The sequence below is a fragment of the Olea europaea genome, chromosome 10 (genome assembly GCF_002742605.1).
Source record: "Olea europaea var. sylvestris chromosome 10, O_europaea_v1, whole genome shotgun sequence".
NCBI classification, from domain to species: domain Eukaryota; kingdom Viridiplantae; phylum Streptophyta; class Magnoliopsida; order Lamiales; family Oleaceae; genus Olea; species Olea europaea.
The window spans coordinates 6555391-6568665 of NC_036246.1; the positions used below are offsets into that span (position 1 = coordinate 6555391).

The 13275-nt window shown below is 37.5% G+C and overlaps 3 protein-coding genes across 4 annotated transcripts; 1 reads left to right on the forward strand and 2 right to left on the reverse strand.

Annotated features, from left to right (window-relative positions):
* Positions 1–1147: 1147 nt before the first annotated feature.
* On the forward strand, positions 1148–4415 carry LOC111401028 (uncharacterized protein DDB_G0290685-like). Of its 2 annotated transcripts, none has more exons than XM_023028560.1 (2): positions 1148–1519; positions 2168–4415. In XM_023028560.1, the coding sequence occupies exon 2, from the start codon at positions 2255–2257 to the stop codon at positions 4187–4189; it is 1935 nt and encodes a 644-aa protein (XP_022884328.1). In that variant the 5' UTR covers positions 1148–1519; positions 2168–2254; the 3' UTR covers positions 4190–4415. The 2 variants fall into 2 exon arrangements, with proteins under 2 accessions (XP_022884328.1, XP_022884329.1); XM_023028561.1 differs by having other exon boundaries at positions 1158–1519; positions 2238–4415.
* A 535-nt stretch (positions 4416–4950) lies between these two features.
* LOC111401030 (LRR receptor-like serine/threonine-protein kinase HSL2) lies at positions 4951–6912 on the reverse strand. Its single transcript, XM_023028563.1, has 2 exons — positions 5820–6912; positions 4951–5667 (listed from the first exon to the last, which is right to left on the reverse strand). The coding sequence occupies exons 1-2, from the start codon at positions 6910–6912 to the stop codon at positions 5294–5296; spliced, it is 1467 nt and encodes a 488-aa protein (XP_022884331.1). The 3' UTR covers positions 4951–5293.
* Positions 6913–7279: 367 nt separating this feature from the next.
* LOC111401029 (LRR receptor-like serine/threonine-protein kinase HSL2) lies at positions 7280–11040 on the reverse strand. The gene is made up of 2 exons (XM_023028562.1): positions 8149–11040; positions 7280–7996 (listed from the first exon to the last, which is right to left on the reverse strand). Exons 1-2 carry the CDS (start codon positions 10733–10735, stop codon positions 7623–7625), a joined length of 2961 nt encoding a protein of 986 aa, XP_022884330.1. The 5' UTR covers positions 10736–11040; the 3' UTR covers positions 7280–7622.
* Between the last annotated feature and the right edge of the window lie 2235 nt (positions 11041–13275).

Here is a 13275-nt window from a genome sequence, read left to right on the forward strand (position 1 = left end):
CTTACTAGGCCTGACATTGCTTACACTACTGGTAAGTTATCTCAATTCATGCACCTCCCTACAAGTGGCCACTGGACTACTGTCAAACTTTTGCTCCGTTATTTATGTGCCACTATCACTTATGATATCCTCCTACATTGCAAGTCTCCGCTTAGCTTTTTTGATGCTGATTGGGCAGGTAACCATGATGATCATTCTTCTACCAATGCCCATATTGTTTTCCTAGGTGCCAATGCAATTTCCTGGAGTTCTCGAAAGCGAAAGTTCGTTGCTAGATCGTCTACTGAAGTCGAGTACCGAATCTATCCTTTGCATCTACTGTGGCTAAAATCACTTGGATACACTCATTCCTATGTGAACTTGGTATTACTTTCGTGAGCCACCCCCAGTTTATTGTGATAATATTGGTGCTACTTATCTTTGTGCTAATCTAGTTTTCCACTCTCGTATAAAGCATATTGCTATCGACTATCACTTTGTTCGTGAAAAAGTTCAATTTGGTGAACTTTGTGTCTCTCATGTCTCCTCTACCGATCAACTTGCTGATGCTCTCGCCAAACCGTTCTCTAGTGCTCGCTTAACTGGTATTCGGTTCAAGATTGGAGTTTGACCACTCTCCATCTTGCAAGGGGATGCTAAGGATAATTATTAATTTGAATATTTTATATCATCATGTAACCTTATCTTTTTGTTATTATCTGTTAGTTGTTTTTAATTTTCAAACTCTAGCTTTTAGGATAATGACTCTTTGCTTTTTTATAATCTTCAAACTTTAGCTCTCGTGGCTCTTCCTGTATATATATTGGTGCCTCTAATGAAAAGAATGTATGCCATTTTTTTTTCAGATTCTTCTCTTTATTAATTCCTTTAATGAGACCAAACAAGGGCTCAATTGAATGATCAACAAATCTACAGACTATTAAATTATAATTATAATTCTTTTTTTTTTCCTCTTATTGTCAATCACATTTTTCAATACAATAATATTACACATAAATCCAAATTTTTTTATTCTTTTTTGATCACACAAAGTAAAAAAAAATTACTATTTCAAAATATTTTTTTCGAAATTCTCATTATAATTGGCCAAACATGTGCTAAACTTCTCCAAAAATAGCATTGAAAATGGTATTAATCCTAGATAAAACACCGACAACATTGAAATGTCAAGAAATGATCGAAACCTGACGTCTCTCTCCACTCTCCATTCTCCACACAAGTGCCACTATACATATGTATTGTACACATTTACATGATAGAGATTTCAGATCTGAATCTATCAGAGATTGAAGAAGCCATTTTCTTACTCCATTTTGAAAGTTTCATTTGAACTTCGGAAAAACTACTTCACACCCACCCGAAGAACCTTCTAATTGATTAGTGTATTTAAGCAAAATGCATTGTGAGTTATAGGCGTTCACCTTTTCTTGGAAACTAATCATAAGTCAAGATTTTTACCATAACGGGCCCACTTTTACATCAATTCAACTGGGAATGATCGATCTACCTGGGGAATAAGGTATGATTTTTAATTTCTACACTTTATTGATATCCTTGCAAAGAATTCATGTATGTATAAGAAGTGCAGATCTGCTTTGTTGGGCATTGCTCATTAACTTTTTAATTTCAATCATTCTTTTCCTTTTGCTCATTTGGGCTGATGGGATTTGGAAATGGTAAAAACTTGTGATCCGGTTCATGTTTGGAAGTTTTTTCTGTCATATTGAAGTGGGGTTTCTTGCTATTGAATTAATAATTTGGTTACAATGGGAAATTAGATAATTAGTATTTAGCATTCTTTATCCTTTTCTTGTTGTAATTACCTTGAACAATTAGTTTACCTCGGCAAGATTTGTCCTACGGTTTAGAGACTGCAGGATTTGTTTTGCCCTTTGAGCAAAGATTGAAGTCATTTTTCTCTATCGGTTTTTGTTTTTGTTTTTTTCTCCGTACTTACTGAGGCCGATTTGATCTGTGTTTATGTCCTTTACTAATTTAAGATCGTGGGTTACTTAACAGTATAATGATAACTATATATCCAATTATTCTTGTTCTCCTAAGGTTAATTTCTCTGAAATTTATAATTGCTCTTGCAAATTACTTTTGAAATTTGAATTTCTCGCAAAGAATTGTTTTTGACATTTTTAACCATTTAATTATTTGATAGAACTTGAACACATTTGAATTTGAAATTTCGAGCTTCTGAAGCACTAATTCAATCTCGCATACGAGACAAGATTTAAGGAAAATCATCATGTTTAAGCAATCACCACGTCGGAACCAGAGAAACAAAGGATTTAAAGTGAAGCATGTTCTCCAATTATGTGTGGTTCTCGGAGTCTGCATCTGGCTGCTTTACCAAGTGCAGCACTCCCGTGACAAGAAGGCATCATATGAAGAAACGACAAGAATTTCAGAGAAGGTAAAGGATGGGAAGGATATTATCAAGTTGGGGAGAAAGGATCTTCAACCTCGGCATGAAGAAACAGATATTGAAGATGAGAAGCAGAAAGAGGAGCCAGGAGACGAGAGGATGCACTTTGATGATGAAAACAAGCCAGAGGATCAAGGGCAAGATCGAGAAAAAATAGAAGAAGAAGGTGAGGATAGAGAGGCTTCTGTAAATGGAGAAAAGAAGATGGAGTTGGGAACCGAGAAAGAAAAAGAAGAGTTGAATGGGGAGAAGGAAAATAATGAGGCTGAAGATAGCAATGGGAAAGACACTGAAGAGAAGGACGAAGATGGCCATAGAGCGGATGGTGAAGGGAAGGACACTGGAGAAGAAGAGAGTGAAAGAAGCAGCGAAGAACAAGTTGGAGAGAGAAGTGAAGATAAAAAAGGTGAAGAGGAGAACCGAGAACAGGATATGAAAGAAGAGAAGGGCATGAATAATGCAAATGAAGGGGTGAGTAATGAAGAAAAGGGAAATCAGGAAAAAGACGATGCAGAAACTGATATTAAAGAAGAGGATAGTGGAAAGGTAGAGAATGAAGAGACAAAGGAAGAGACAGGGAGCAATGAGCAGGGAAATGAGGAAATGGAGGAAAAAAGCGAGAGAAAGGAGGAGAAAGCAAGTGAAGAAACACAGAACGGGACTGAAGAGAAGGGAGTTACACAAGACGAGAAGAATGGAAGTGAAGATAAAGGGACAGAAGAGAGAAATGGAGGGGACAATGGACAAGATAGTGAAGACATGGAAGGAAACAACAAAGCAGATGAGGAAAAAGGTGGTGGAACTGACAAATTAGGTTCCTCTGAGGGTGAGACTCATGACAGAACTGATGGGACTAATGAGGTGAAAGAGGAGAATTCAAAGGGAGAAAACACCTCTGTTGACGAGGTTCAGAATTCTCAAAAATACGAGAATGTTACCAATGCTAATTTAAGTGGGAAGGAGAAAACCAAAAACACGGAACTAAATGAGTTAGAGGAAAATAAGAATAATAATTCCGAGGCAACCAATGGAAATGAGAATGAAGTGGGCTTAAATGACCAAGATAGTGGGATAACTGAGAAAAGTGTTTCTTCAAATGTGGGGGCCACTGGAGTCACAAGTGATGAACACGCAGATTCAGGGCACAACCCTGATTCTTCAGGAGGAACATCTGAAGTTAAGGAACAAGATCAAGTTAATGATAACTCTACCTCTGATTCCATTCAAAAAGAAAACAAAACACCGGAGAACATTGTTCCTCGTGAAGATGGGACACAAAATGAGCAAACTGAGAAAAACTATACTGAGAATGAGAAATCAGGTTCTGATTCAACTCAAACCTCAGCAATTGAAAATGTGAGCATGGCTAATGGAGATTCAAAAGGTTCTTCTGACAAAACAGAATCTGTTGTATCTGATGGACAAAATGGAGATACGAAGACTGCTGAAGGTATAGAAAAAAATTCTGAAACGTCAGGTGGAAGTGAGGGTGATAACGCAGTCAAACAACAGAAGGCTGGTAGTGATGGTATGGATTCAGGCCAAAATAGATCTGAAGATCCTTCAGATACTTCAAGCTCATCAAAGGAGGAGGCATCTCCTGGCTCAAATGGAAATGCTGATTCTGTTGTGCATGATGAAAATAATTCCTCCAGTTCTTCACTTCCTCAAGAAGAGAAGGAAGCTCGCACCGACCTAGGAACTCTTCCAGACTCTGAAACCAAAGGTAACAACCATGATGCAGTTGCCAAGTGACGTTTATAATATTTTCTTGGTCGATGATTTGTAATCACGAAGGATTTTGCTTTATATTCTTTCCTTTCTTCTACCAATTGTGAAAGCAAATGTTAAAATATGTGAAGTCTTATTTCTGTTGACGAATCATTACGTGGCTTAAATGTACAACGCACATAGTGTCGGTATTGCAGATGTACTTTGCCTAGCTATTCAATCATTTTTACGTATCAGAGCCATTTCTTTAGGTCAGTGTTTATGATTCTACATTTTGTATGAGAGTATTATTTTGCAATGTTTTTTTTGGACTACTCCAGCAATCATCCAAAATTGCTTGCGCTTCTCCATTTCAAAGATTTTTTGGCATATATCCATCATCCATATCTCAAATTTGTCTCCATGATAACAAGAGACTGCATTTTTAGCTAGTAGTTTTATATATTTGTTAACCAAAGTACAAAATTAATGGTAATTATAACTCGTTCTATACATTTTTCATTATGAGTGGTAGATGTCATAACTTGGCTGACTTTTGCACATATACGCACCATATTTGAATCACTTCCTCTAAATGCTTAAACTCGAAAGAATGAATAAATTTAATTAAATTTTATTTTCAACAGAAACTGCATGACATATTTTAAGAATTAGAGACAGACATGAAATCTTTAATTTATAATACATACTTTATAGAATCCACAATTACTACGCACTGATTCATCACTTATTTGATCAAATTATAATTTTAGTAACTTATAATTTTATCCATACACTAAATAATATTTCTAGTCAAGAAAAAGTTCTAATTGAAAAAATATAATCACAACATGCGAAGTAGTCACAGAATTTCATCTCACTTCACAACAATTCAACCTACTTAATAGAAACCTCCAAATAAATAAGTGGATCAATTTTCCTCACGCAGCTCAAAACTTCAGTTCAAGTATTCTCTGCTAAATCGACATTGCAAACATGAAAAACATTAACAGATCAAACCTCACTAAGTTTTTCAGCTGCCAGGGATCCAAACTGGCTCGATCAATTTTCAGTGCAATTAAAGTTCTAGCCTAATCCTAACTAGTCCGATCAAACAATACCACGATTTTTTACTGGCTGCCAAAATATTTACTTCATATGAGTTGAGGAATGGAGCTTGAGTAATTCGACGACTCTTCTCATGGAGGGCCTGTCTGCAGGTAATTCTGAAGTGCACGATAAAGCCACATTCAGTATCCTCTTTACCTGCTGATATTCAATTGCAGATGGAATCAGCCGAATATCTAATATCTGATCCAAACAGACAATATCGAAGCTGCCATCAACACTTTCGTTTCCTTGTTCTGGATATAAAAATGCAGTCTCTGTTACCCACTGCACAATGTCCTTGTTCTCACCAAACGAGGAATGATTAGGACTTTTACCGGATAACAATTCCAGTAACACAACCCCGAAGCTATACACATCACTCTTCTCGGTAACCTTCATTGTGTGAGCATATTCTGCAATTTGTTATGTCAAACGTAAATATCTTGTGCATTGTCAATGTCATAATAGGAATTCTAGAGCCTTCTACTTTTTTACAACATAAAGTAAATTTAAAAAGCAATTCAGTTAAGAAAATGGCTATAAGATAAAGAACCGAGAGCCTTGCCTGGAGCAATGTAGCCGTAAGAGCCAACCACGCGAGACATGACTTGCCCACCCTCATCCTCGTCCTGATGCATTGTCTTTGCCAAACCAAAGTCAGCCAATTTCGGCCTGAATTCCTCGTCTAGCAATATGTTGTTGGGTTTAATGTCCCTATGCACAATGGGAGGAACACAATCATGGTGCAAATACGCGAGCCCTTGAGCAGCCCCAAGTGCAATGGCAAAGCGCCTAGGCCAGTCCAACAATACTCCACCCTTCTCCCCATGGAATACATCTCCCAAACTCCCATTCTCCATGTAATCATATACCAATATCTTGAAATCCTCGTTGATGCAACTAAACAACAATTTAATAATGTTAGCATGTCGAATTTGACTCAATGTCTCCACCTCCGACTGGAACACCCTCTCGGATTCTGGTAGCCGCCCCACCTCCCAAAACCTCTTGGCTGCCACGGTCAGTCCACTCTTCAACCTGACTCGATAAACCCGACCTGATCTCCCAGTCCCAATAATGTTCTCACTGGTTAAAGAGGCCAACACTTCTTCTTCATTGAACCCAACCTTCTGGAAAGAGATGACTTTGCAAGACTGCTTATTTTTACTTCCAAATGCAACAAACTTCTTGGTCCTGATTAGGAGCCAAAGAAGTGACCCAATAAGTATCAATGCAAGTATTGATAATATCCCTACCAACATCAAGCCAACGGGTTTGGATCTTGAGCAAGGAGGAAGTGGTTTCAGATCCGGGCTACATAAATCCGGGTTGCCCATTAGACTTGAGAGATAAAACTTTGCATTGAAACCAATTGGCACTTTCCCTTCAAGCCTATTATTGGAGACATTAAACTTGCTAAGCTTCAGCTTAGTCAACGCCTTTGGAATTGCTCCAGAAAGAGAATTCCAGGAAAGATCCAAGTTTGTTAACACGGGCAAACTCCCCAACTCTTCTGGAATTACACCGGACAATTGATTGTGAGAAAAATCCAACTCTGTGAGCTCCCTCCAAAGACTAATAGTTTTCGGGATTTCACCGGTGAACGTATTCTCCTTTATGTCAAACCTTTGTAACTTTGTCAAATTGATGATACACATGCATTTTTAGCTAGTAGTTTTATATATTTGTTAACCAAAGTACAAAATTAATGGTAATTATAACTCGTTCTATACATTTTTCATTATGAGTGGTAGATGTCATAACTTGGCTGACTTTTGCACATATACGCACCATATTTGAATCGCTTCCTCTAAATGCTTAAACTCGAAAGAATGAATAAATTTAATTAAATTTTATTTTCAACAGAAACTGCATGACATATTTTAAGAATTAGAGACAGACATAAAATCTTTAATTTATAATACATACTTTATAGAACCCACAATTACTACGCACTGATTCATCACTTATTTGATCAAATTATAATTTTAGTAACTTATAATTTTATCCATACACTAAATAATATTTCTAGTCAAGAAAAAGTTCTAATTGAAAAAATATAATCACAACATGCGAAGTAGTCACAGAATTTCATCTCACTTCACAACAATTCAACCTACTTAATAGAAACCTCCAAATAAATAAGTGGATCAATTTTCCTCACGCAGCTCAAAACTTCAGTTCAAGTATTCTCTGCTAAATCGACATTGCAAACATGAAAAACATTAACAGATCAAACCTCACTAAGTTTTTCAGCTGCCAGGGATCCAAACTGGCTCGATCAATTTTCAGTGCAATTAAAGTTCTAGCCTAATCCTAACTAGTCCGATCAAACAATACCACGATTTTTTACTGGCTGCCAAAATATTTACTTCATATGAGTTGAGGAATGGAGCTTGAGTAATTCGACGACTCTTCTCATGGAGGGCCTGTCTGCAGGTAATTCTGAAGTGCACGATAAAGCCACATTCAGTATCCTCTTTACCTGCTGATATTCAATTGCAGATGGAATCAGCCGAATATCTAATATCTGATCCAAACAGACAATATCGAAGCTGCCATCAACACTTTCGTTTCCTTGTTCTGGATATAAAAATGCAGTCTCTGTTACCCACTGCACAATGTCCTTGTTCTCACCAAACGAGGAATGATTAGGACTTTTACCGGATAACAATTCCAGTAACACAACCCCGAAGCTATACACATCACTCTTCTCGGTAACCTTCATTGTGTGAGCATATTCTGCAATTTGTTATGTCAAACGTAAATATCTTGTGCATTGTCAATGTCATAATAGGAATTCTAGAGCCTTCTACTTTTTTACAACATAAAGTAAATTTAAAAAGCAATTCAGTTAAGAAAATGGCTATAAGATAAAGAACCGAGAGCCTTGCCTGGAGCAATGTAGCCGTAAGAGCCAACCACGCGAGACATGACTTGCCCACCCTCATCCTCGTCCTGATGCATTGTCTTTGCCAAACCAAAGTCAGCCAATTTCGGCCTGAATTCCTCGTCTAGCAATATGTTGTTGGGTTTAATGTCCCTATGCACAATGGGAGGAACACAATCATGGTGCAAATACGCGAGCCCTTGAGCAGCCCCAAGTGCAATGGCAAAGCGCCTAGGCCAGTCCAACAATACTCCACCCTTCTCCCCATGCAATACATCTCCCAAACTCCCATTCTCCATGTAATCATATACCAATATCTTGAAATCCTCGTTGATGCAACTAAACAACAATTTAATAATGTTAGCATGTCGAATTTGACTCAATGTCTCCACCTCCGACTGGAACACCCTCTCGGATTCTGGTAGCCGCCCCACCTCCCAAAACCTCTTGGCTGCCACGGTCAGTCCACTCTTCAACCTGACTCGATAAACCCGACCTGATCTCCCAGTCCCAATAACGTTCTCACTGGTTAAAGAGGCCAACACTTCTTCTTCATTGAACCCAACCTTCTGGAAAGAGATGACTTTGCAAGACTGCTTATTTTTACTTCCAAATGCAATAAACTTCTTGGTCCTGATTAGGAGCCAAAGAAGTGACCCAATAAGTATCAATGCAAGTATTGATAATATCCCTACCAACATCAAGCCAACGGGTTTGGATCTTGAGCAAGGAGGAAGTGGTTTCAGATCCGGGCTACATAAATCCGGGTTGCCCATTAGACTTGAGAGATAAAACTTTGCATTGAAACCAATTGGCACTTTCCCTTCAAGCCTATTATTGGAGACATTAAACTTGCTAAGCTTCAGCTTAGTCAACGCCTTTGGAATTGCTCCAGAAAGAGAATTCCAGGAAAGATCCAAGTTTGTTAACACGGGCAAACTCCCCAACTCTTCTGGAATTACACCGGACAATTGATTGTGAGAAAAATCCAACTCTGTGAGCTCCCTCCAAAGACTAATAGTTTTCGGGATTTCACCGGTGAACGTATTCTCCTTTATGTCAAACCTTTGTAACTTTGTCAAATTGATGATACACAAAGGCAACTCACCAGAAAATCGGTTTATACTTAGATCCACAATAGCAAGCTCATGTAAATCACAAATTTCTGAAGGCAAATTGCCAGAAAAATTGTTGCCAAAGATCACTAATTTTGTTAAGCCTTTTGCATTGGAAATCGCAGGCGGAATAGAACCCTCCAATTTGTTATTACTGATCTCAAGACGTTCAAGTCCACCGAAACTCCAGAATCCCTCAGGCACAGTTTCAGAGAGTTCATTGTGTTGAATGCGCACGTACGTTAAACTACTGCAATCTCCATATGATTCTGGGATTGAACCTGACATTCTATTCTCAAAAAGTATTAAACGCTGAAGCTTCTTTCTGTAACATAAATTCTGAGGCAATGGGCCTTCCAAATTGTTATTAGAAACATCAATATCTTCCAATTCTGAGTTCATACCCAAATTGCCCGGTAAAGTACCAGAAAATCTGTTATTAAATAGATGCAGCTGGTTAAGCTTCGGGTTTAAGGCTAAAATATCTGGAATTACACCTTCCAAAGAGTTGTCATTGAGATTCAACGATTCAAGGGACAGACTTGCAAGACTTTCAGGCATCTCTCCAGTAAGTTTATTTTCCGAAGCATCGAACCGAAGTAAATAAGTGAGATTCAAGAATGCGTCTGGTAGTTCTCCAGATAGTTGGTTCTTATACAGTTCAATTTGTTCCACGCTTTTTAATCCACCAATGCTTTCTGGGATTTTTCCAGTAAGACTATTGTTCGATATGTCCAGGTTTTTAAGAGAAACAAGATTCCCAATAGAGTCGGGAATATTTCCCATAAGATTTGTGTGAGGTAACCACAAGTTTCGAAGCTTTGTCAGTCGTCCGATGTTTTCAGGCAGTGTACCAGGCCTAAAAGGATTATAAGCCAGTTCTAAGCGAGTCAACTCAGTTAAATTTGATAAAGTTTCAGGGATTGACCCATCGAGCAGATTCGAGAAAAGAGATAGAACCTGGAGATTTGGCAAGTTGACAACAGTCCCCGGAATTTCACCTGTAAAACTGTTAAATGAAAAATCCAGAAGGGTCAGATTCAAAAACTCCGTCGAAAACTCCGGCAAGTTTCCATCAAAATAATTGGACGAGAGATTGAGAGACTGAAGATAAGAACAGAGAGAGATGGAATCAGAAGTAACGGGACCCACTAAACTGTTGTTGGAGAGATCGAGGTTCTGGAGGGATAAAATCCGGCAGAAATCAGCCGGAAAATTACCAGAAACATTAAAACTTGAGAGATTAATGGAAACCACATCCAGAGTCCGGGGGTCACAGGAAATTCCATTCCAGTTGCACGGAGCATTCCGAGTTGTCCCGACCCAGTCATCGAGTTTTCCTAACGGGTCATCGAGTTGGCTGTTCTTGACCCCCAGCAAAATTGCAGCATCCCTGTTAGAAGAATCCGCAAAGTGCACTAAATTGGTGAAGAAGCAGAAGTTCAGCAGAAACAAAAGCTGTTTCAGAAAATCCATTTTGTTAGCTATGGTTAAAGATGAGTGTCGAACTGATTAAAAGTCTGAACAAATAATCAATAGAAGTTCTGTAAAGCATTTCGATAAAGAATGAAAAGTGGAGGTACCAATGGAGTGGGTTTTCACATGAAAGTTGAAAGGGTTGAATGTAGTTGTGGGGAGGACACTGAGTTAGATAGATTAACAATGACAGTTTTAGCATTATTCTAGAAGGATAGTGAAACTAGCTTGGTGAAATGAGTCCGTGGAGGGAAAATCGAGGGAGGGAAGAAAAGCAGTCAAAGAGGAGAGGAGAGTGACGATTCATTAATTTTCTGGGACTTTTTGGCCTTTACGGCTGAGTTTAATGAAAACAGAAACCCTCTAAAAATAGAAAATCTCTTCAAGATAATATTAACTCTTTAAAATAAAGAGAATTTTACATTTAATCTCTTTGAGATGCTAAGGCCTAAACCACGTTCAAACTCCACAAGAATTGTCACCAGAGAGAATTTTGTGTCAAATTTAAACACAAGTTTTTGTTGTTTCTCTATTATATTTTTTTCAAATTTTATTTTGCACTATTATTTCTCTTATTTAGCCATTATTTGGTGGGGGATTAAAAACGGTTTTTTAGTAAATTTTGATAAAAATTGATAAAGTGTGTCGTTGAAAAGTTATAGCCTTCATGAAATGTGTGATTAAGGGGCCATTTGAGAGTGATTTTTCACACCAAAAAATTGATTTTTTGACCGTTATTTCACTATTTCGATCGTAAAGTTTGACTTCTTCTCTCACAGGTGGCCTCCACTTTTTTCCTAACGATCAAAAAATCAACTCTCAAAGTCGCTCCCAAATGGGGCCTAAAATTAATTGTTTACTATGACTTGAATTAAAATCTTGATTTTAATTTCCACTAAACAATTACTTTTTTTTTGTCTGAAAGTTATACAAAGTACCAACTCAATTGAACTTGAACGGTTAAACCAAAATTCAAAAATTTATCATTACATTAAGGGAAAATTGCAACAACCGTTAGTTTACCGGAATAGTCAAAATTAAATCAATTTTGACCAAACTAGAAAGAGGAAAATGGTATATTTACATTTTCCCAAATTATTAAAAATTACAGCAATTGAAAAAAATTGGCCCTATAGTGGATGAGAAGTAGTCAGTGATAGAGAGCTTTAGGTTCTGAAAATTCAGCCGACAGTGTTGGTCCACCACTACTCTAAACCGGTCCCGTAGATGCAGCTTCAACCATCAAGCCCTATCCTACCACGGATCTCCTTTGCATTCTATCCACCACTCCATCGCCATATTTAATATTCACAAATACCCAAATACACAGTATAATCAATTGAATTAAATCATTAAAATTAAGGCAAAATTGATGATGACCCATGGTACCAGTAGATGTTCCTTGATGAGGCAGACCTAGGATAGTGGTTCGTGATCGTGGGTTGCGCCGTCGACGTCGGAATTGACATTTGAACTGTTCAAGTTCATTGCTTGATGAATGGACGGTAGATTTGGATTTCAGCTTTGTTTGATGTCACATGGGTGTTGGTATGTATTGAGCTTCTTGGTCGACTAAGAGGGTAGGCTTGGCATAGGTCTCACTGGAGGTGAGGATTTCGGCCATTTTTGGGTGCGTGGGTAGCTTGTTTTACGTCAAATTTGGGTGAGTTGTGAAGAGGGAGGTGAGAGCTTTCTGATGGTATAGATATCCGGTGGTTTGGGCGGTGGCTGGTCAGTGTTTGAGTGATTCAAAATAGGCGGCTTCATCCACTGTAAGGCAAAATTTTTTTTTAATTATTGTAGTTGTTTAATAATTTGGGAAAATGTAAATATACAATTTTGCCCTTTTCTAGTTTGGTCAAAATTGATTTAATTTTGACTAATCCGGTCAACTAATGGTTAAATGGATGTTTTGGACCTCATGTGCATATTTTTGAAAGGTTTGAGACTGCGAGTGGTACAAAATGAAGGTTTGAAGAAAGTCTGCTAAAATTGAAAAGGTATGTGACCGCTACTTCAATTTTTCCTTAAATTAATTAGTTAAATATTACACAAGACTTTTCTATACATATAAAGTAAATAATATGTGTATCAAAATAAATGAATATCCTATTACGTGATTAAGGGCCAAGTTGAGAGTTTTTTTCCCACTGTTGAAAAAGGATAGTTTATTAGGGTTTAAAGGTGAATGACAATTATACCCATGCAATCCTAAAAATAATTACTATTGTATCCCTGATTTTGCCCTATAAATATAGGGTTTTGATTTTTAATAAAACACACAAAAGTTTATTAACTTCTCTTTGTTCTTTTCTCTTTTCTTCACTTTTATAACACGTTATCAGCACGATAACTTAATTTTTCAAAGTTTAGTGAAGATAATAACTTTTATAGGCATGAATATTTATCACGTGTACCAAAATTAATTTGATAGCATGTGAAATATTTCAATATACATATGCATCATAACGAGATTGCTTCTTCTTCTTCTCTACTTTTCATCGGCGTGCATATTAATACTAATTCACGTTTGTATGTGT

Coding starts and splice junctions, on each gene's coding strand:
- LOC111401028 (XM_023028560.1), top strand. CDS start 2,255: ATGTTTAAGCAATCACCACGTCGGAACCAGAGAAACAAAGGATTTAAA.
- LOC111401029 (XM_023028562.1), bottom strand. CDS start 10,735: ATGGATTTTCTGAAACAGCTTTTGTTTCTGCTGAACTTCTGCTTCTTC. Junction 7,997..8,148: donor TTACGGCTACATTGCTCCAG/GCAAGGCTCTCG, acceptor AACAAATTGCAG/AATATGCTCACACAATGAAG.
- LOC111401030 (XM_023028563.1), bottom strand. CDS start 6,912: ATGTGTATCATCAATTTGACAAAGTTACAAAGGTTTGACATAAAGGAG. Junction 5,668..5,819: donor TTACGGCTACATTGCTCCAG/GCAAGGCTCTCG, acceptor AACAAATTGCAG/AATATGCTCACACAATGAAG.